We start from the raw sequence: 21,117 nt of genomic DNA, 5'->3' as shown, positions 1-21,117 counted from the left end.
GCCTGCCGCCGACGAGCCCGAGGCCCGGCCCGACGGGGAGGGCTCCCCGGGCAAGGCCAGGCCCGCGGCCGCGCGCAGGCCCGGGCCCGCAGCCGCCGCCGAGCGAGACGACCGCGGGCCCCCCACCAGCGTGGCGGCGCTGCGCTCCAACTTCGAGAGGATCCGCAAGGGCCCCGGCCAGCCGGCGGCGGCGGCGGCGGCGGACGCCGAGAAGCCCTTCTACGTGAACGTCGAGTTCCACCACGAGCGCGGCCTGGTGAAGGTCAACGACAAAGACGTGTCAGAGCGCATCAGCTCCCTGGGCAGCCAGGCCATGCAGATGGAGCGCAAGAAGTCGCAGCAGCAGGGCGCCGGGCCGGGCCCCGCAGACACCCCCGGGCCCTCGTATCGCGGGCGCGCCTCCGAGGGCAGCGGCTGCGGTGGCCTCGACGGCGACTATGAGGACGTCGAGCTGAACCCGCGCTTCCTGAAGGACAACCTGATCAACGCCAACGGCAGCGGCAGGCCCCCCTGGCCGCCCCTGGAGTACCAGCCGTACCAGAGCACCTACGTCGGGGGCATGATGGTGGAAGGGGAAGCCAAGGGCTCTCTGCAGCGCAGCCAGAGCACCTCGGAGCAGGAGAAGCGCCTTACCTGGCCGCGGAGGTCCTATTCCCCGCGGAGCTTCGAGGATAGCGGGGGCGGCTACACGCCGGACTGCAGCTCCAACGAGAACCTCACGTCCAGCGAGGAGGACTTCTCCTCCGGCCAGTCCAGCCGCGTGTCCCCGAGCCCCACCGCCTTCCGGCCCTTCCGGGACAAGAGCCGCTCGCCCTCGCAGAGCTCCCAGCAGTCCTTCGACAGCAGCCCCCCGACGCCCCAGTGCCAGAAGCGGCACCGCCAGGGGCCCGTCGTGGTGTCCGAGGCCACCATCGTGGGCGTCCGCAAGACGGGGCAGATCTGGCCTAGCGATGGGGACAGCTTGTCCAGCAAGCTGCCTCAGGATGGCGCCTTCCACGCAGACGCAGGTAAGTGCCTCTGCCGGTCTGGTGGGCACACCTGAGAGGTAGGGGGTGCAGGGGCAGGTAGGTACTTTGTGGAGTGGTTCTCGAGCGCCAGCGGTGGGCCCATTCCCCCAGCTGAAAAATTCCACCCCTGCTTTCGTCCTGAATGCGGATTCCCAGCGTCTGGAGTGGGATTCGGGTGAGGGGTGGTGCGTCAGGATGGTGGAGGTGGCTCCTTCCTTTGGGTCTGGAGCGTGTGCCTTCTCTTGAGAGTGCTTCCGCTCCGTGGGTCGTGGACGCCTTGGTCTCCTCTGCCCTCTGGGTGGATACTTCAGCAGGGACTGATCCATGTTTTGGGCAGTCCCCGCCACCTGCCCTGGGAGAGTTCCACGACGCGTCCGGGGAACCCACGGGATGCCAGCTGCTCCTAGGCTGGAGGAGCGTCGGGTTCGCTCTCTGGCCGGCAGCCCCCGTGCAAGTCAGAGCAGGTGAAAAATACAAACCAGGAGGAAGGGAGGCCACCGAAGAGCCGGGTATGAAGAGCTCTATCCGGGGCTGCAGGAGGGCCACACCCGTGCTGGTCGGCCCAGTTTGGACAGCGGAGACCTCACTGCTGGGCATCTCACCCCTGCTCCATCGTCCCCCTCGCCTACCCATGCTTCTGTTCCGCTCCGAGTCACGGTCCGGCTCTTGGCCCCGAGATTAAACCCGCGGGACCATGGGTGTAACGCGTGTGCACATCTGTGTACGGGTGCCCCGTGGCGCCGGGCTAATGGGACTGTTTCGAGAGCCGGGCGCAGTTTGTGATGGCAGCCAGGACAGGGATTTGGGGTGGTTGGGGGTGAGGGGGGTGGGAACCTCTCAGAGTCCCGGTCCCTGCTGAGCTGACGTGGTTTCCGCTCCACTGACTTTTTCTTTTTCTGCCGATGGAGTCGTGTGCGCTTGGTGAGCCCTCTTGAAGCAAGTGAGGCTATTTTTGGCTCTGTGAAGGGGCCTCTTTGCCATCCGCGCTCCATCCTGTTTGTTTTGGGCTCACCTCGTTGTTGATTCTGCCCGTGCTCTGTGGCTGGGACCTGTGGCGGCGCCCAGCGTCCATCCCTCAGGCCCCTCGTGTGTGGGGGAGCCGGTACTATGGAGAAGACCGCTTTGTAAGCAGGCCAGCTCCTCGGCTCTGGAGCATTGCCCTGTGGTCACCGGGCACCAGCCCCGTCTGGCCAGCTGTCGGCCAGGCGAGCCAGCTTGGATTGGCCCTGAGAAAAGGAGAGCTTCTCGCGGAGACCTGTCGTCTGAAACTGTTCTCTTGCTGGGGGAGGTGGGAGTTTCCAGCGAGTAGGGCCCCGTTGGGGGGGGTGTGTTTGGGGGGCTCCCCTGCAGGCCATCTCCGGAGCTCGCAGCCCCTCGCCTGCCTTCGGCCTCTGCTCTGTGTGTGACGCAGGGTGACGCAGGCTCCCAGCCGAGGAGGTCATTTGACAACGGACCATCCCCGCCCCTTTGGCCCTTGGTGAATCCTGCTCTGAAGGCCCTCCAGGGTCCCACCTTGTGTCTCCTGCTGGGCTTTGAAGCTCCTGGCAGTTTCAGCTCTGGGAGCCCGCCCAGCCCGCTTCTCAGGGCTCTCTGAGGCGTGTGGCTGGAGGCGAAGGCGGGACCGCCAGGGCCAGGCCATCTGTCTCCTTCCCAACAGTTTGCCCGTGTTCCCTAGATGCCCCGGCCAGGGCCCGCACCTGTGACGTGGGACAGTGGGGAAGGTCCCAGCATGGACGGAGGGGACCTCACCTCGTTCTCTGCTGCAGAAGCTTCTGTGTCCGAGGGGAGGGAGGGAAACAGCTGGAATGGTGACTGTGCTCTGACACGCGTGTCCCCCGGGAGCTTGGCCTCACCCCCGACCCCCATCTGCAGATAAGGACACCACCAGGAAGAGGCAGAGGCGCCTCTGGGCCCCTCGGGGACGCAGACCCCCGGTCCTTTCTGTTGCCCTTCACACCCCTGAGAAATGGGGCTGGGTAGGTTCCGGGGTCCTTCTGGCTGCAAGCCCTGCTGTGGGCAAGCCCACCCCTCCAACTGTGCAAGCTGAGTGGAAGGAGGGAGCATGGTCCTTGCCCCTGCTTGGGAGCTTAAAAAGGCAGCGGGAGACGGGAACTCACACAGGCCAGGGCAGGGTCGGGAGGGTGGGAAGGCGGCTGTGCCCACCCCCGTCCCTTAAATTCCTCTCTGGGACCCTGGCCGCCCCTTCCTGAGAAAGGCCGCTCAGCCAGGGCCTTTCCTCCTGAGGTGCCCCAGCCCGCGCGTCCGCCGTAAGCGGGTCTGTGTTTCTCCCTGGGCTCCAGCCGGCGGCTGCTCTGTTTCCTCCTGTTTCTACTAAGCGGTGAATTTGCCCTTTGGATCCTGGTGACATGTTATCGTCAGAGTGATCACGGCTTTGTTGTTTCCTTGGGTTGTTGAGTGGACTGATGACCTGTCTGAGTAACTGTCGGGCAGAAAAGGGTCTTGGGCCTGGCCCGGCCTCCACCAGCTTCACAGACCAGACAGAGCCTGTGGGCACCTCCAAGTTGAGCCTGACTGCGGCCTCCTTCCCGGGGACGGAGGCAGAGTCCGAGATCATTTAAGTCATCGATCAACAGGCTGGAAGGGGAGTCTTGATGGACTTGTACAAGGGTTCTCTGGCTCGGAAAGGATAGCTTTCTGGTTTGGGAACAGAAGGCAGCATTCTGGATCTTTCCCCAAGGAAGGAGCTGAGGTGTGGATTTGTGTGGGTCCAGGGCTCAGCGCCCCTCATTTCTCCCTGTTACGGCTTCAGTGTGGCCTCCCCTCCCTGGCCAGGAGTCCTGTCGTCCAGCCCACCTCCTGGTTTTAGAAGGTTCCGGGTTCACGGCGAATGGACAGGCCGGACAATAGGCCTGAGTTTTGACTGAGTCTGCTTTTTAGGTGAAGGCTCAGGAGGTGGTGGAGGATTTTAATAAACTAGGAGCCCTTTGAGGCTCTGGACCCCGACTAGAATTAGAACTCCTGTGGTTCACGTTGGATTTTTTTTTTTTTCCTTTTTTCTAGGAAAAAAAAGTAGTAACTTTAATTAAAATGAGTTACTTCTGTGACACGGGACGGGATTTTCTTTTTCCTAGAAAACATTGTTGTCTGGTCTTTAAGTCGTGTCTGACTGTCACGTGACCCCGTGGACTGTAGCCCGCCAGGCTCCTCTGTCATGGGACCCTCCAGGCAAGAAGACTGGAGTAGAGCGCCATTTCCTTCTCCGGGGGATCTTCCCGAGCCAGGGATGGAACCCACATCTCCTGCCCTGCAGGCCGATTCTCTACCACTGAGCCACCTGGAAAGCCCATCCTGGCAAAAGATGCGCAACAGAACCTGACGTGTTTTCTTTTTTCCGCGTCCGGCTCGGCGGCATTCAGGCTGCTGTGCAACCATCACTATTTCTAGAGCACCCGTCATTCCGGCCCGAAGCCGCGCCATTGTGCGGTCACTCGCCGCTCCCCGCCAGCCCCTGGCCGCCACCGCAGTGTTCTCAGGCCGTATTCTGTGGCTTTTCCGAGCCCTGTGCCTCCTGTGAGTGGACTCACGGGTGCTTGTCCTTCGGGGTCTCCCTGGTCTCCCTCAGTGGGGTCTTGATGTTGCCGCTCGTGCCCTGGCCCTTCACGCGCCAGCTCTGGTCCTTCATGGGCGTGCCTCTTCAGGGGACTTCCTTGACTTCCACCACCCACGTGTGTTTGCATCCTGGGGGCAAACTGCCAGGGACTGGGGTCCTTCAGCAGCAGAAATCTATTTCCCTTCGACCCTGGAGTCTGCAAGTCCACCATGAAGGTGCCAGCAGGCGTGGTTTCCTGGGGGACCTCTCCTTGGCTGGCAGCTGGGCCCCCCTTGAGGCCCTTCCACAGGGTGGACCCCGATGGCTCTGTGTGTCTCTGAAACCTCTTCTGCTTATAAGGACACAATCCACATTGGCTTAATTGGCTTAGGGCCCCACCCTGATGACCCTGAACTTAATCACCTCATGAGAAGCCTGCCTCCCACTTGCTGAGATGCCTCAGTGTGTGAGTTTTGGGGGCGGAGGGACTCAGGTTGGTCCCTAGCACTCAGCGAGTCCCTGATCAGACAGCAGGGAGTCGGTGCGTGAGCAGCCTCACCCCAGGGTTTTAGGAGGAATTCCTGGTGAGGCTGAGACCGTGGGCTGGCTGCGTTTCTTTCCGCATGGAGAAGTTAGGGTTGGACCCTGGCGTTGCTAAAAGATCTTTTCCTTCCATTCTTTTTTTTTTTCTTTCCCTTTTTTTGGCCTTGCGGCTTGCAGGATCTTAGTTCCCCAACCAGGGATTGAACCTGGGTGTCCACGGCAGTTAAAAAAAAAAAAAAAGCAAGTCTAACCACTGGCCCACCAGAGAAGTCCCTTGGGTTTTTTTCCTTTAAATTGATGAGCACAGCGCTGCGGGCCTTTCTTGTTTATGCCCGTTTGCAGCTGTGGTCCCTTTTCCACGGCAGCCACCTCTCCCTGTTGGGACCCGCAGACGGGTTTGTCGGGCATCTGCCCAGTGCCCCGCCCGCCCCCCGGAAAGCCTCTCGGGTCTGTATCCGCGGGTTTGTGGGAAGGCTGCTCCCGCTGCGCCGGGGCCGCCGGAACCTTGCTGAGGCCCTTCCGCGGCCGCGTGTCTTCCCTTAGCCGCGCGCTTGCCGCGCTTTCCTGTTAGTCCTTTGTCTGTGTGGCTTCCTCCTTCCGCGTGGCGCGTCCTGAAGACAGAGGCCTGCTGTGGCGTCTGTGCCTCGGTTGCCGCGGTGTCTGGGGGTCCCGGGTGGAGCGCGACCCCACGCCCCCCCCCCGCCGTCTCTGAGGACCCTGCTTGCTCAGGCCCTCCGTGTTCTGACCCCACCGGACTCACCGTCCCCCGACCCCGCATCTGATAATTGGCACTGATTTGGGGGGCCCGACAGCACAGGTAGCCCAGCAAGGGAGCTTGTTGGCTTTGAAGGTGACCTCCGAGGCCATTTCTGCTTCTTCGCTGATGCTGGGGCTCATCTTGCTCAATCCTAAGAGCTTCCCGAATCCCCGGCGTGGATGGGGTGGTGGCTGGTGCCTGGGGTGCGGGCGGGGACCGCGAGGCCCAACCTGGGAAGTGAAAACTTGGCTTTGGAGGAGGCTGTTTCATGTGCCCTCGGAACATTCTTGTGCAGCAGCTGGAGTGCGATTATTATCGTAATTATACGTTGTCCGTCAGGCTGGCTCTGCGGGGGCGTGGGACCCGTACCGCCGCCCAAGATCACGTGGTTGGCGCAGGGGCCTGGCTCTGGGCACTCTTTCCTCTTTGCTCGGCTGGCAAGTGTTGCCCAGAGCATGAGAGTGGGCCCCGAGTGAGGGACCCCTCCGCTAGGGTTAGGGGGACCCGATGAGTCACGACAGAAGCAAAGAAAAAACACCCGCTGCAAGATACCCTGAACCCGGCCGTCCTTCTGGGGCCCCCAGCTCAGACTCTGCTGGCAGGCTGGGCAGCAGGCCCGAGAGGACAGGCGCGTCGGGAGGACGCTGCCCGCCCGTCCGCCCCGACCATCCAGCTGGGGAGGGGTCGTGCCGCTGGCCGGTCCAGGCAGGGCCTGGCTGGGAGGCGGTGACCGAGGCACTCGGCCGTGTGCACAAGCCGGGTCAGCACACGGCCCAGGGGTGCCAAGAAGGCTCCGCCCGTGCGCGCGGACTCTGCAGGGAGCAAGGTGCTCGGCCGTGTCCCTGCCGCTTCCACGAGGGCCGGGGCGGGCAGCCCGGGGGTGCTCCCCATGGTGCCTCTGCTGGCGTCAGAAGGGCCTTTGAAGGTTCACGTTTACAGGCCCGACAGGCTCCTGAGAAAGAATGCTGCCAGGTCAGCTGGTCTGCTGGGGGTGGGGAGAGAGTTGCTCTGCAGGTGGCGTATGTGACGCACTCTTTCGTGGAGCAAGGGCAGCCTTCTGGAACGGACGTCCACCTGGTCTGCGGGAAGAATGCAGACCCTGCAGGCTGGCGCCCCGGACGTGCCTGAGGCCCGGCGTGTGGCCTGTGGTGCAGGGACTGGACTCTGTCGGCTGGCGAGGATGCCCCCATCTTGCAGCCTGGGGGGGTTCTGGGTGCCCAGGACAGTGGCCCTGTCTCTGGTCTCACAGAGCTGCCCCCTCAGCACCTGGCGTCAGTCGATTGAACGCCCCATGGTGAGCGACTTTAAGGGAGGTACAGGCCTTTTCACTCGTTGGGCGCAGCTCCGGGGCCCAGAAGCCTGTGGGCCCTCCGTTTCTCCTACTGTGTCCTTCTGGGCTCAGCGGTGTTCCCAGGTGTGAAAGGTACAGTCTGTATTTTACTGCCCTGTGGCCTCAAAGGAAAGCCAACTGCTGTATTTGCTGGGCTGTTCCCTCCGCCCAGGGCACTCGGGGCCAGGCACCCGTGTCATCTGCCCCCCCATTGCCCCTGAGGAGGGGCTGGAGGGTACCCTCAGGCTCCTGGTGGAAGAGATGGGGTGACGTTCGCCCCCCCGCCTCCCCAGTGTCACGGGGCAGCTGTGGCTGTGGGTGGGGACGCACTGCTCGGCCAGCCAGGCCCATGCCGCTGTCTCCCGTCCGCCCCGAGGCGCGGGATCCCTGAGCCGGGCCTCAGAGCCCTGCTGCTGTCCTCTGGGCCTAGCGTGTGCAAACAGTCGGATTCGTGTCTGCTCCGATCTCAGAACGGAAAGTGTAGCTCCTTCATGAATGTCCACTGCAGAAAGCTTTGCACTTTCTCCCCTAGGGACACGAAAGGGTGAACGTGTCTCTTCGGGGCCCTGCCGCATGGCGGGGAGGGTCTGGATCCAGGACCCCCAGGCCTCCGGGCAGCCTCCAGGAGGGCCAGCACCTTGTCGAGGGGGCTGCCCGACGGCCCCCCCACCCCGGTCTCCTTTGGCTCTAAAGCAGCCGGGCTGTGACGGTGCTCGTCGGTGCGGGTTGCCCTCCTGCAGTCTTTGTCAGCAGCCACGTGGCACAACTCCCCCGCAGCAGAGCTGACTCTTCTGTGGAGGGGCCCGTGAGACCCCGGGGGCGGGGGTCCCGGGAGACCCTGGGGAGGGGGTCCTGGGAGACCCCGAGGAGGGGCCCGTGAGACCCTGGAGGCGGGGGTCCTGGGAGACTGCGGGGGGGGGGGTTTCCTGGGAGACCCCGGGGGCGGGGGTCCTGGGAGACCCCGGGGGTGGGGGTCCTGGGAGACCCCGGGGTTGAGGGTCCTGGGAGACCCCGGGGGAGGAGCCCGGGAGACCCCGGGGGCGGGGCCCAGGAGACCCCGGGGGAAGGGCCTGGGAGACCCCATCCCAGTCCTGCCCGCCACCGCCCGGCTTGTCCCAGCCTGCGGGCCCGGTGCGGCCACTCGTCTCCGCCACGCGTGCGGTGTTGGGTGCAGGAGCCCCAGCAGGGAAGCAGGGAGGTCAGCGGGCTGCGACTCGACCACCTGGGAAAGGCGGCCGTCCCAGGTGCCGGGCTGGAGTGCGGCTCCCCCGGGCAGCGGGCGGGGGGCCATCCCAGTGGGCTGATTGGGGGCAGCGGGAAGGGCGTGGCTGCCAGAGCCCCAGTGCCTCTCCGGTCTCCCCGAGAGCGAGCAGGACCTCTGGGAGAAGAGCAGGCCGTGGCTGTTTCTCCACCCTCATTTTCTGTCTCCCCCATCCCTCTCCCGCCTCCCTGGCCCCAGAGCCCTGGGCTCCCTGAGCCCATGAGTGGATCGGAGCCCGCCCTAAGGGAGGAGGGTCACTCTCTGTCCACTGAGTTCTAAGGCGAGCGTGACGGGGCATGACCGTAATAAGACCTTGGACATCACAGGGCCAGGCAGGGCTTTCCTGGGGCGCGCCCTTTGTCAGCGGGGTGCACTGATGCCCACGCTGTCCCCACAGGGCTCCGGGTGTGCAGACCAGGTGGGACCAGGGCGTCAGGACCCATGTATGGTCCCTCGGTGGTCCCCTTTGGCGGCTGCTTCCAGGGGGCCTTTCTGAAGGCCGGGCGGGGCTGGGCTTCAGGTGGGGAGGGTCTGCGGGTTCATCTGACTGGGGCCTCCTGTGGGTCAGCAGGGTGGCACGTGACATCTAGTTGTCCAAGTCCTGCCTGGCATCCACAGATGCGTCCAGGCTATAGCTTTTATTCGGAGTGGTGCCGCTGGGCCCGAGGACTCAGCCAGAACCGGGGCTTGGGGCCTGGCGGAGACTGGAGGCTGCCTCTCTTGTCCCGGCTGCCACAGGACCGCCTCTGCCATAGTTGGGAAAATCACACAGCCGCCCCTGCTTCATCACTCCCGGCGAGTCTGGTTTCTGAGGTCCTTCTAGTTTGTAATCAGTATCAGTTTCCGTGGGTCAGCTGTCTGGGGGTGACTGAATCAGCTGGGTCTTCTGCTCAGGGTCTCCCAGAGGGTCATCCCCTTCTGGGACTGCACGTTGCCTCCCAGCCCAGCTTGTTGGCAGCATCAGTTCCTGGTGGTTTATGGGGGAACACCCCTGTTTTCTTGCTGTCCGTCGGCAGCTCCCGGAGGCCTCCCGTCTTCATAAAGCACTTTCCGCACAGATGTCTGGTCTCCTCCGAGCCAGCCTGGCTTTCTGGAGGTCTCCTTGAGACATCTCCTGTGCAGCCCGAGAACTGTCCCCCTGTGGAATCCATGAGCCATGGGTCTTAACGGTTGCTGTGTGGAAGGGGGGAATGGGTTTCTTTAGGGTCATAGCTGGGAGGCTGATCTGTTATTAATTGTTGGAAGCTTCAGGGAAACAGGGCTTGCCTGGTGGCTGAGCTGGTGAAGACTCCGCCTGCAGCACAGGAGCCCTGGGTCAAGAAGATCCTCTGGAGAAGGGAACGGCAACCCACACCAGTAATCTGGCCTGGAGAATCCCATGGACTGTACATGTAGTCCATGGGGTCGCAAAGAGTCGGACTTGACTGGGCGACCTTCACTTTCACTTTTCAGGGAAGCAAGTGTTAAGGGAAGTTTTCTTTTCTTGCCCGCTTTACATGGCTCTGCTCAGGCAGCAGGATGCTACTGGGGTGTCGGGTCAAATGCCTCTGAGGACTCAAGAGTGTGTAGGCCGTGTGGTCCCGTAGGCCGTGTGGTCCCGTAGGCCGTGTGGTCCTGTAGGCCAGGTCGGAGAAGGTGTGTGCCCCAAGGCCACCTCTGCGAGTCGGGCAGCGAGGTGTGACAGGCTCGGGGCGGAAAGGAGAGGGCGAGAGGCCCCCTTGCTGGCGGGCCATCTCCCGCTGCGGTGTGTCCAGGTCCTGGCCGCCGATGCGAAACAAGATGACGGTGCTGCGTGTGGGTATCCCTCCTCCGAGCTCAGGAGCCCTGTGAGCTTTCCTCACAGAACCCGTGAGGCAGGTAGGGTTGGTCCTCCTGTCCCTGGGAGGCCTGCGTCCCCCAGAGCGTTGCGGGGGTGGGCAGTGGTCGCCAGCAGCTCCTGTCTCCCCCACCCCCCCATCTTCCTGCTTCCCTGTCTATCCCCTGGAGCCGGGCTGCCTCTGGGTTCACAGCGGTTGAAGTGGGGCGACCAGAATGTGATTCTGTGCTGACAGTTTCGTCTGTGCTTGAAATGTCCCCTAATAAAAAGTTAAGAAAATAGTCACTTATCGATCACAGTTATAAGAGAGAATCCCTTCACCTTGAGAGAGCAGGATGTTGGAATCCTGAATCTTTCTCAAGCTCCAAGTATGTGTGAGTCAAGTCTCACTCATCTGTTCCTTGGTAGCAGATGTTCTGGGGAAGCCAAGCTGCACTCGAGCCACGCCGTCCACCATGCCCCCTCCACCCGTCCGTCCACCATCCACCCATCCATGCACCGTCTGTTCATCCCTCCATCCACCCTCTGTCCCTCCATCCCTTTGTGACTCAGCCACCTGGCTATCTGTTCATCTGAGGTTTATGCAACACTGCTGCAGTCCAGGCTCTGTGCTTAGGCCTCGACACAGTCCTTGACCCCGGGGAGCCCACAGACACTGATAAGTGGAGTCAGTACCAGATGGGCGCCAGGTTAGCTCAGGGAAGCTCGCATAGAGGAGGACGGCCCCCCTGGCTGGGTCTTGAATGGACCCCACGGAGAAGGAGCGTGTCAGGCCACTGTGGAGGCTGAGGCTATTCCAGGTGGAGAAGTGGGGCGGCCTGGCTCTCTGCAGCGGGGCTCGGGACAGCTGGAGCAGGGCTTTGGTGACAAGGCGGGGAGGTCTGGTGTGCCCCCCGCCCCCAGCCAGAGAAAGCCCCGGCGGTGCCTGAATGGAGGACAGGCCACTGTGGGTTCCGGGACCCCTTCGGCACAGAACTCCTCCCCGCTGGGTGGCTGCCGGCCTGGCTAGGCCTGAGCAGGTCGCCTCCTGGTGCTGACCTTTGCTCTGGCTTCTTGACTCAAGGACCCCTGTTGGCAAGCAGCTGTCTGGATGGGGTGGTGTCCCGCCTGCAGGACAGACACGCCGCACATCGGCCCGGGTGGACATTGGTGCTTTCCTTGGTTCTTCCGGGCCGTGGTGGAGTGGCTGTCCACAGATCCGTGACAGAGACAGCAGAGACAGACAAGGGCAGAGACAGCAGCCCTTGCTCTCCAGGCCCCTTCCCTGCCGCGGGCAAGTCCGTGCGGCGTGTGTCCACGTGGTGTGCGGGTCTGTGGCTGCGTGAAGCCTGGGCCGCGATGTCAGCACCCCACCTGTCCCGGGGTGCGTGGCCACTTAGGACTGTGGGAGAGTCACGGGGCCTGTTTGCTTAGCTGTGGTGACATGCACGCTACGTGAAACTGACCATCTTCGGATTTCTGAGCGCATGACTCGGGGGCATCGGGCATTCTGTGTTGAGCCATCTGCTCCGCCGTCCGCCTCCAGAACTTTGCATCTTCCCGCACGGAAGCTCTGGCCCCACTGAACACCAGCGCCCACCACCCCGTGCCCCGGCCTGACCCCTTCCAGGGTCTGCTTCTGACTCCTCCAGGGACCTCTTGTTGGTGGAGCCCTTTGTTTATTCATTTTTGCTGGTGGCTCAGCTGCTAAGTCGTGTTCAGCTCTCAACGACCCTGTGGACTGTGCCCCTTACTCGTTTTTATTCCAGCGTAATTTACGTGTGGCTCAGCTGGTAAAGAATCTGCCTGCAATGCAGGAGACCTGGGTTCGATCCCTGGCTCGGGACAATCCCCTGGAGAAGGGAACGGCTACCCACGCCCGTCTTCTTGCCTGGGGAATCCCCGTGGACAGAGGAGCCTGGCAGGCTACAGTCTGTGAGGCGGCAGGAGTCTGACGTGGCTTGGTGACTAAAGAGCAACGCGGTGGACATTTAACACTGTTCGTGTTTAGTTGCACAGTGTTAACGGTTTGGTAACATGTATGTATTGCATAGCGGTCACTGCGGTAAAGTTGGCTTAACGTTCTCTCCACACGTACTTAGCATATGTTTGTTTTCGCCTCTTTGGTTTCCGACCAGGTCGTCTCATCCCGTCCCGGGCGCGGGATGCGGTCGTCTCCCCTGCCCTTCTGCTCTGCCCGCTCTCCCGAGGCCCTTGCGTCCCGCCTGGTCCCCACGTTGCACACGTCCCGTGGCCTTTCTAGGTCCACCGACTGAGGGGACTGGCGTCCAGCGTGCTCTCACCCCACAACCTCGGCCCCGCAGCCCCCAGCGGCACCCCCGCCCCACCCTCAGCTTGTCTGCGTGCTCTCTCTGTGTGGACTGGCCTTTTCTGGACCTTTCGCACGAGTGAGGCCTGCGGTTCTGTGGCTGCTGGTGGACGCGGCCCCGCTTCCTGGCCGGGGGTGAGGAGCTGCTCCTTGTCCCGTGTCCCCAGCTCCTCCCCGAGCCGGGGCCCTGCTCCCTGGTTTGGGGGCCGCTCCCCGCCGGGGACCAGGCAGCAAGCCCCTTTCCTGGCCCCCCTCCTCCATGACGGGGGGGCCCCTGCTGTCCTGCCCCCCAAGGCGGCGCTGGGCGGCGTGTAAGAGGCTGGACCCTGTGGCCTCCACAAGGGGCCCGGGCCCTGCAGTGGCCCCCTCCCCCCGTGAGTCCGGCCGCTGGGTCCCTTTGTCACTGTGGCTGCTGGAATAGCCAGCCCCAGGAGGAAAGTCCCCAGTGGAGCCTGGGCCGGGCTGGGGGCTGACCGTGGTCAGGTTTGGCAGACGCACGGCCGGGCAGGCTGAAGACGGATCCCGCTGCCGCCCGTGGCCCTCGGCCTAGACGGCTGACCCGTGTGTCTGGGAGCCGCTGCGGCGTTTGGCTCTTGTAGGGACGCCCGCTGTCCAGGGTCCGGCTTCCAGAAGCCGGCCAGGGCTGTGGCCGTGGGTGTCTCAGGGGTGAGTGCCCCGAGGCCGCTCTCTCCAGCGGGGGCTCTGTTCTTCCTCTGGGAGGGTAGGGGCCTCCAGAGCCAAGGCGGCAGTGTAGACTCGCGTGCGTGGCTCATGGTTCGTGCCGTCCTCTGAGCATCTGCGTGCCCCGCCCCCCGCCAGCCCCCATAGGCTCCAGTTCTGGCGGATGCGGCGGGTGATTATGGCTCCGAGTCTTGGCTGATCCCCTCCTTTGAAGAGCAAAGTGGAGGCCCCTGCTCTCCGGCCGGAGCAGCTGCAGGCTGGCCTCCTTGCGCCGAGCTTTACCCAGACTGCGGGATGGATCCTCGGGTCCTAAATCAGCGTCGCGTCTGCAGAGGGACTCGGCGATGACGTGAGGGCAGAGGCTTCTCTCCGTTGCTGGGAGGCACGAGGTGGCAGGATGCTCTCTTGCGGGCAGTGGCATCCTGGGCAGGATGGGGGCCCCCCGTGGGACCCTCTCACGCGTGGGCTTATCTGCCTGTTGCCCGGGTGGGGCCCGGGCGTCCCAGAGGCGGTGCACCGACCCCTCTGGCCCCGCGCTGAGGGGTGTGGAGGGCCCCCCTCCTGGAGAGACGCAGAGCCGGGGACGCCCGTCACCACTCACTGTGTTCACCCCGCACCCGCTCGGCGATGGCAGCCGCAGAGAGGGAGTGACCGAGGGCCACGCACCAGTTAGCGTCATCGAGTCAGGGAGGAAGGAGAGATGCCCCCTTCAATCCTGTTTAAGGGGCAGGAGGCCTCTGCCTGCGAATCCGAGGAGGAGGGTCTCCCGTGTGAACTGGGAGGGCGTGTGGGCCCTGCGCTTGGGGGCTGGCGTGGAGCTCCGGGAGGCGGCGCTGGGGAAGACGTGCTCGTGGCCTGCTGCCGGCGCGTGCGCCTGGCTCCTCGGAAGCCGGCCCTTCTGGTGGGGCGCGTCGCGGAGGGGATGGACGGCGGGAAGGACATCGGCCGCCTCGTTGGGCGGCTGGACGTGTGGGCCTGCTTGTTTTATGGAGGCCATGGTGGAAGCTGAGAAGCCGCCGTTTCCCATCGGAGTTGGAAACGCCCAGAGTCCTGTTTCCAAGCAGTGGTGTTTTTTTTATCGGATAGTTCAGGGTTGGGGGGGTTGTGTTTTCAGGGAGACCATCTTTAAAGCCTTTCGTTGAACTTGTTACGATATCGCTTCTGTTTCATGTTTTGGCATTTTGGCCTAGAGCTATGTGGGATCCTACCTCTGGGACCAGGCATTGAGCCTGCACCGGCCCCCCCGGCCCCCCGGCGTGGGAAGGCAAAGTCCTAACCGCCAGACCACCAGGCAGGGCCCGCACATGGCCTGCTTTGTTCTAGGAGCACAGCCCTTCTTTCCAAATGACATTTTAGGTGGCGCCTCGGTACAGAGCGGAAGAGGGTTGCAGGGCCCTGCCCCGCCCAGCCTCCTGCCCGCCCCAGTCCGGCCGCCCCAGTCCGGCCGCCTCCCACCAGCACTGAGGACCCGGGTGTGTGCTGTCCTGGGGATGGGCCCCGGGCGGCCGTCCCTGGAGATCGGGCTCCTGCATCTTCTCCAGGGAGAAGTCAGCTGGGCAGGGAGCCTGGTACAGCTTCCTCCTCGGGGCGAGACACAGACCTGCTCAGCTCTTTGTCAGCAGGCGTGGGGTGGGGTGAAGGGGCGCGCCGGCTCGGAACCTGGGTCTGTGTGTGTAGGGGGGTCCGAACCTGTGTGCGTGAGGGGTTAAAGGCAAGGTTTCTGGTGGTCACGAAACTTTTTTTTTTTTTAATTTAAAATGATGACGAGGAATTAGGTAACAGCTTAGCAGTGCGTACATTCACATTGCCCTGCGATTGTCTCCGCCTTCTGACTGCAGAACGTCCCACCTGCCTCCTAAACTCTGTCCCCAAGCAATGCTGACAGCGCCGGCGCCCCCCGCTTCCACTTTGTGTCTCTGGGTTTGACCGCTCCAGGTGCCTCACAGACCCTGCCACGTTTGTCCTTTTGTGTCCGGCTTTTTTCACTCAGCATCGTGGCTTCAGGGTTGGTCCACACCGTGGCAGGCGTCAGAACGTCCTTCCTTCTTAGGACTGAAGGACGTGTGGAGAGACCGCATTTTGCTTACCCGTGTGTCCATCAGGGGGTTGTTTCCCGCTTTGGCTGCTGTGAGCGTGGCTGGAACGCATTTCCGCTTGAGCCCTTGCGACCTGGTCCCCCTGTGGGAGTGCCCAGCACCACGCGGCGGCTGTGGATGAGAGATGGGGCTGGGCGCAGCCCTCTGGGGGTGGAGCAGGGGGCTGATGAGAGGCAGGGGTCCTTGGAAAGGCATGTTTCTGGTGGCACATCCCGTGGTCGTCGCCAGCCACCTTCTCTGCCTGCCAAGAAAACTTGAGCCAGGCGCTCCTGGACGTGGCGAACCTCTGATCAGGTCTCTGGGAGGTGGTGGGGTGGTTTTCTGGTGAGCCACCTGGGCAAGTCAGCGATGAAGCCAGTGTCGAGGTGGGCCGGCACTCCCACGCCTGTGTGTTTTTGACACTCTGCTTCCTGAGGGGAGCAGGGTGGGTCGGTACCCTCCTGCCACCGGCACCGGCAAGCGCTGAACCCGGCCCTGGAGTGGACTGGGGTCCTGCCCCTCAGTCGGCAGGTTGGGAGTTGGGGTGGGAGCCGGCCAACAGGGATGGGCGAGGGGACTGAGGAACCAGGAGTCTGGACAGCAGGCAGAGACTGAGTCTCCGGGCATCTGCCCTTTCCTGGAAACCTGGCTGCTTTTCTAGACTAACCAGAGTCCATTGAGTTTTGCCAGCTTCAGGAAGTCTGGCCGACCTGGCCTGGTTTCTGCAGAGCCTAGTTGACTCCCAGCCCCTTTCTCTTGAGTTCTCAGCATCCACATTGTTCAGGAGTCATTAGCAGTGTTTATAAACTCAGACCCAGGAATCCCACCCTAGATTTTCCTAAGGAAATAGGACTTTTTTTTTTCCCTTTTCCTTTTGGTATTATTGTACGAGTTGATTCATCGTATCCATGACAGTGGAAAGCTGGAAAGAAACTAACCTAGTCCCGTGGTAGGAAAGGGGTTACATGAACTGGCGGGACACTGCGATATAATCAGCTCGTGGCGACAGTGAAGATTCTGCAGACGTGGGGTCCAAGCTCCTGGGTAAGGAGTGGCGCATAGAGCCGAACGTCTCAGGGTTTGTATCTGTCGCCTTTTGCTGTGTAACAAACCATCCCCACGCTGAGCGGTTTCTCTCTTCTGAATCCATGTTGGTGGGCAGTTCTTCCGTCGGCTGTCACCTGGTGGGGACCTCTCGGTCCCTGTGGTCAGCCCCTCGTTCCGCAGTCCAGCCTGGATGCCTTCACACAGCGGGAGGCTGGGGTCCGCGGATACAGGCTGGGCCTGCGAGGCCTCTTGAGGTCCGGGCTGTGGAGCTTGCAAGGCGGTGGAGAACTGGAACTGGGTGCTTGTCTTTTGACGGGAGGGGCAGGCAGCTCCCTGCTGCAGGGGGTGTGGGCCCGGCGGGTGTGACTCCCGGTGACCCATTGGTGCTGCCTTCTCTGGGGTTTTCGCGACGTGATCACAGGGGAGGAAGTGCTGGGATCTCGGGGAAACGAATCTCGGCGATGGTCACCGAGGTGAGGACGTGGGCAAGTCGTCTGTAGAGTTTCGCTGCTGCTGTGTTTATGGCATAGGTTTAAGATACAAGTTCTCTTCACGCCAGCCACGGGGCGCCTGGCTTGAGGCTGATGGGGGTGGGGGTCCAACTCTTCGGTCTTTTCGCTGAACAGGCGTGGCCGCTGCAGCAGGCTGGGGCCTGGACTCTGGGAGGAAAGCCCGTGGCCGCCCTCGGGCTCCGTGGTGCCGTGTCGGCTGCGCAGAGGGTGCATGGATCGCACAGGGGCCTGGGCCGTGGGAGGCGTGGGTCGGCCACCCCCGGTGGCAGGCGTGGGCCCGAGCGTGCTTGCCTGGGGGGCGGGCGTCGCGGGCGCCTGGCGTCTGAGGACAGCGCCGTCTGGCCGGCTGTCCTCCGGGCTCCCTTCTCTAGGTCATCGCTGTCCTAAACACAGGGCTGTTTGTACTCTGCTCACGGGTTTTTTTCCTGTGAGTTTGAAATTGTTTCAGAATTAAAAGTTAAGCAAATAACTACACGGGAAACCGCACTCCACCTCCACGTGGGATGCTTGGCTGTAGGGAGGAAGGGCGTTCCCACGCAGCCCAGCCGGCCGCCAGCTGGGGCGGGTGCAGCCCGGACACCCGGAGCCTGCCGGACGGAGAGCCCAGCCCCGGCCCCTCTGAGCAGGGCGCTTCCTCCCGAGTTGCGTGGGGGCCTGCCCCGCTCCTGGCGCTCTGGGCTCACTGGACTCTGTCCCTGTGCGCCCAGGCCTTCAGGACCCCACGGGCCCCCCACTCGCCCGCCCCCAGCTCCGGTCTGACCTTCGGGCCCTGCCAGTTCCCTGGCCCTCCCCTCCCCACCAGGCAGGGCGGGATGCCCACCCTCATGGGCTCCCATCACCTCCTGTCGCCCCCTGGCTCCAGCCGCCTCAGCAGTGAAGCAGACTCGCTTTGGCCACCAATGCTGGACTCCTCCTTGCTCACGAGGACCTCGCATCCTCGACTGGCTCGCCTTCGTACAAACCGAAACGCCGACATGAAATGACGGGCCTGCCCCCCCCGGTGGACACGGCAGACATCTGCTGCCCTCTGTGGGGATGGCCCCTCCCCCCCCGGGAGAGCCTGGGCGCCAGAGCGACTCGGGGTGCATAGTAGGTGCTCAGTTAACATTTGCTGGAGGAAAGGAGCCTGCCCGCCTCTCCGGCTCAGTGAGGGCCTGGGCAAGCTTAAGACGGGCCGTCTCCAGCCTGAGTGGGAGGCGGAGACTCCAACCCTGGAAGGTAAAAAGGAGATGTAACATGGCGGCTCTCGGCAGACGGCGGGACGGGCCTGTGGACAGCCGTAACCCGTGCGGGTGCTGAGTGCCGAAAGCTCGGAGGTTGCCGACTCAGAGGTTGCCGAGTGCCGGGAAAGCTGGGAGCGGGGAGCAGGGGTGTGTTCTGGCGTTGGCCGGGGGTGGGGGTCTCCTGGAGCAGGCTGGGGAGGTGGGATGGGGCGAAGGAAGGGTGAAGGGCGCAGGGAGATGTGGCCCGGGTGGAAGGGGGCCGCTCATGTCCCCGACCGGGCCAGCAACACTCGTGTGAGCAGGACAGACAGGCCGAAGCTGGGTTCACGAGCCTGAGCCTCGGGCAGAGGTGGGGCGGGGACCTGGGACGGAGGGATTCCCGCCCCCACCCTGGTCCTCCTGGGTCTCTGGGTGGCAGGTCTGTGTTGAGCAGGGGGACGCGGATCCCCTAGCAGCGGGAGCAGTGCTCGACCCCGCATGGGCCCTGACGTGTGCATGTCCGCGTGAACGTGCATGTCTGAGCGCGTGCAGCCCCGGGGCCGGGCCCCAGCCCGTCTGCACGGGTGTCTCTGAGCCTCATCTCGAAGATGAGGGCGCTGACTCCCTCCCGTGCTCCTGAGATCCCGAGACAGCGCGTGCCCGGCCCTGCGCGTGGGGGGCTCATCCTCGAGGCCTGGGGCCCCTGAGGTCCCGAGACAGCGCGTGCCCGGCCCTGCGCGGACGGTGAGGGGGGGTTCATCCTCGAGGCCTGGGGCCCCGGGAGGCGGCACCCAGCAGCTGCTGGCCAGCTGCACTGCCTCCGGTCCTCGTGTCTACAGCGGAGCCATAGGCACCTTGCTCTTAGAGAGAAGCTGAAGGTTTCCAAGGGGAAGCCCCTGTGTCCCAAGCCCCAGAGCTGGCAAGTCGAGTCGCAGAAGCAGGGTTCACACCGGCAGGTCTGCCTGGCTGAGGCCAGCTCCTGGAGAACCCTTGAGCTGGACTAGTTTCAGACACCCTGGGACTGAACTCAGAGCGGGCCGGGGGTGGGGGCGGTGCGCTGATCCCTGGTATTTGACCAGAATTTGAGGCGTATTCCACCTGAGCAGAAGTCAGGGCTGAAGTCTTGTCTCTACTCGGGAAAGCGTTCTGTGCCCCCCCGACTCCTGAGAGGCCCAGGAGCTTGCCCACCTGGACCCGCACATTCAGAGCAGGAAGCGCGATGCCCTGTTCCCAGCCTGACACCCCTGTCCCAGGGGGCTCCTGCAGTCATCCTTGCGGAAGAGAGAGACAGCAGACAAGGTGGGGTCCCCGCGGGCCAGCCGGCTGGCTTCCCGTCTCCCCTTTCCCACCAGTGAAGTGGGGATAATGACAGCCCGCACACACACCCTGGGGGTGACTGGCAGGCTGCGGGGGTTCCCCTGCCAGCGTGGGAGGCGTCAAGAAGCCCAGGCATCGTTTCTCTTAATTATCAGATGCCTCAGCTGTTCATGTGGTCCAGCCCATGAGGGCTTCTGGCTCTGTGTCCCTGAGATCCACACCACGCCCCCCCAACCCCTGCCCAGCTTGCCCAGGACCCTCGGTGCCGCTGTCTGCGTCCACGCCAGGCGGCAGGCTCTGCTCTGGGGGATGGGGTGGGGGCCACTCGCTGGGGGGCGGGGGGCGGTGCTGGGAAGCGTAGTCCCCATGTTGGGGGCTGGGGTCACATGGGTGCAGGCCTGTGGCACCCGTCAGGCCTCCGTGAGTCTGGGGGGACCCTAGCCTGGCGATCCTGTCCCTCTGGTCCACCCTGAAAGCCGAATGCGCACCCCCGACCCCCCCAACCCCAGGCTCAGAGCCTTCCCCCAGGGAGGGGCGGGCCCCCCCCCCACATACCGTCCCAGACCCAAGAGGGGCTTCCCCACCCCCTGGGGCTCGGGGGCTCAGAAGCAGCTGAGGAAGCAGGCGGGAAGCAAGCTGTGAGGGTCTCGTCCAGAGGCCACAGGGGGGACTGGACTTGGCTCTTGACCCGAAACCTGAAACCATCAGCGTGGGAATTACCGCCTCTGGTGATAATCCCAGTTGTCATCGCGAGCGCCAGCCTGCCCTGGCCCCGCAGCTCAGGCCCCAGTCTAGCTGGGCGCTGGTCCTGCTTCTGCAACCCGCCTGGCCATGCCCACGACGGGCACAGCGGCCAGACCCCGACTCAGGCGGGGGGCCCACCTGCAGGCCAGCCTGGAGAGCAGGTCCCCACGGGGGTCTGGGGCATCAGTTCTGAACGCCTTTGGGGAAAGACGAGTCCTCCAGAGAGCCCGTGGACACGGGCAGCGTGGGTCCCCACGCCACAGGAGGCCCCGGGCCCACCAGGAGGAGGCCTTCTCGCAGGAATCAGAAGGACACGGCAGTTGGAGGTGCTCCCAGGGGTGCCGGACCCCAGCACTGCGCCTAGGACGTCTTCCAGAAATGCCCCGCGTGGTGGGATCCCAGCCCCGCCCACCCAGGTCATGCATGCCTCAGGCTTGCAGTTCCCGGGGCCCTGTTTTAAAGCCATGGGATCTGGGCTCGGACTTGCAGACAGGCCTGGAGAAGACAAGCCTGATTCCTGGGCCTCAGGTCGCCGACCCCGAGGTCTCTGTCCCTCCTCACCGGGCACTGCCAACCCCGGCCAGGAGTGCGGATGGAGACCGTCCGGGTCGCCCACCCACATAGCAGCCTGGTACCCACCGCAGGCCTCCGGGGGTCAGGCCCTTTCCAGCCACTTCCTCCAGGAAGGAACCAGACCATAGCCCCCAGCACCCTGCCAGCAAAAAGACCCTTCCCACCCCACAGACTTTCTAAAGCGTCTCCAGAGTCAGCCCTAGCCGTCTCTGGGTCTCACCTCACTCCAGCCCGAGATGTACCTACTCCCGGCTGGGACCAGGGCACGTCCCCCGGGGCGGTCCGATGGGGGAGCGGCCCGATCTGAGCGGCTGGACTCAGGACAGCAGGGCCCCCCAGAGAGGCTGCATGCACAGTGCAGGTTGGCAGCCCCTAGCCTGCTAGCTGCCCAGCC

At 63.7% G+C, this 21,117-nt stretch overlaps 1 protein-coding gene across 1 annotated transcript in view; it reads left to right on the top strand.

Moving 5' to 3' along the window:
• Window positions 1–218: 218 nt before the first annotated feature.
• The window catches only part of BCR (BCR activator of RhoGEF and GTPase), an 86,833-nt gene continuing 65,934 nt past the window's right edge, over window positions 219–21,117 (top strand). The window contains exon 1 of the mRNA XM_040251201.1: window positions 219–1,007. Within this exon, the coding sequence (XP_040107135.1) occupies window positions 314–1,007 (694 nt within the window). The 5' untranslated portion in view covers window positions 219–313. The remainder of the gene's footprint in view (window positions 1,008–21,117) is intronic.

This window comes from Oryx dammah, unplaced genomic scaffold (genome assembly GCF_014754425.2).
Source record: "Oryx dammah isolate SB20612 unplaced genomic scaffold, SCBI_Odam_1.1 HiC_scaffold_12, whole genome shotgun sequence".
Lineage (NCBI taxonomy): Eukaryota > Metazoa > Chordata > Mammalia > Artiodactyla > Bovidae > Oryx > Oryx dammah.
This window is presented reverse-complemented; position numbering and strand designations above follow the sequence as displayed.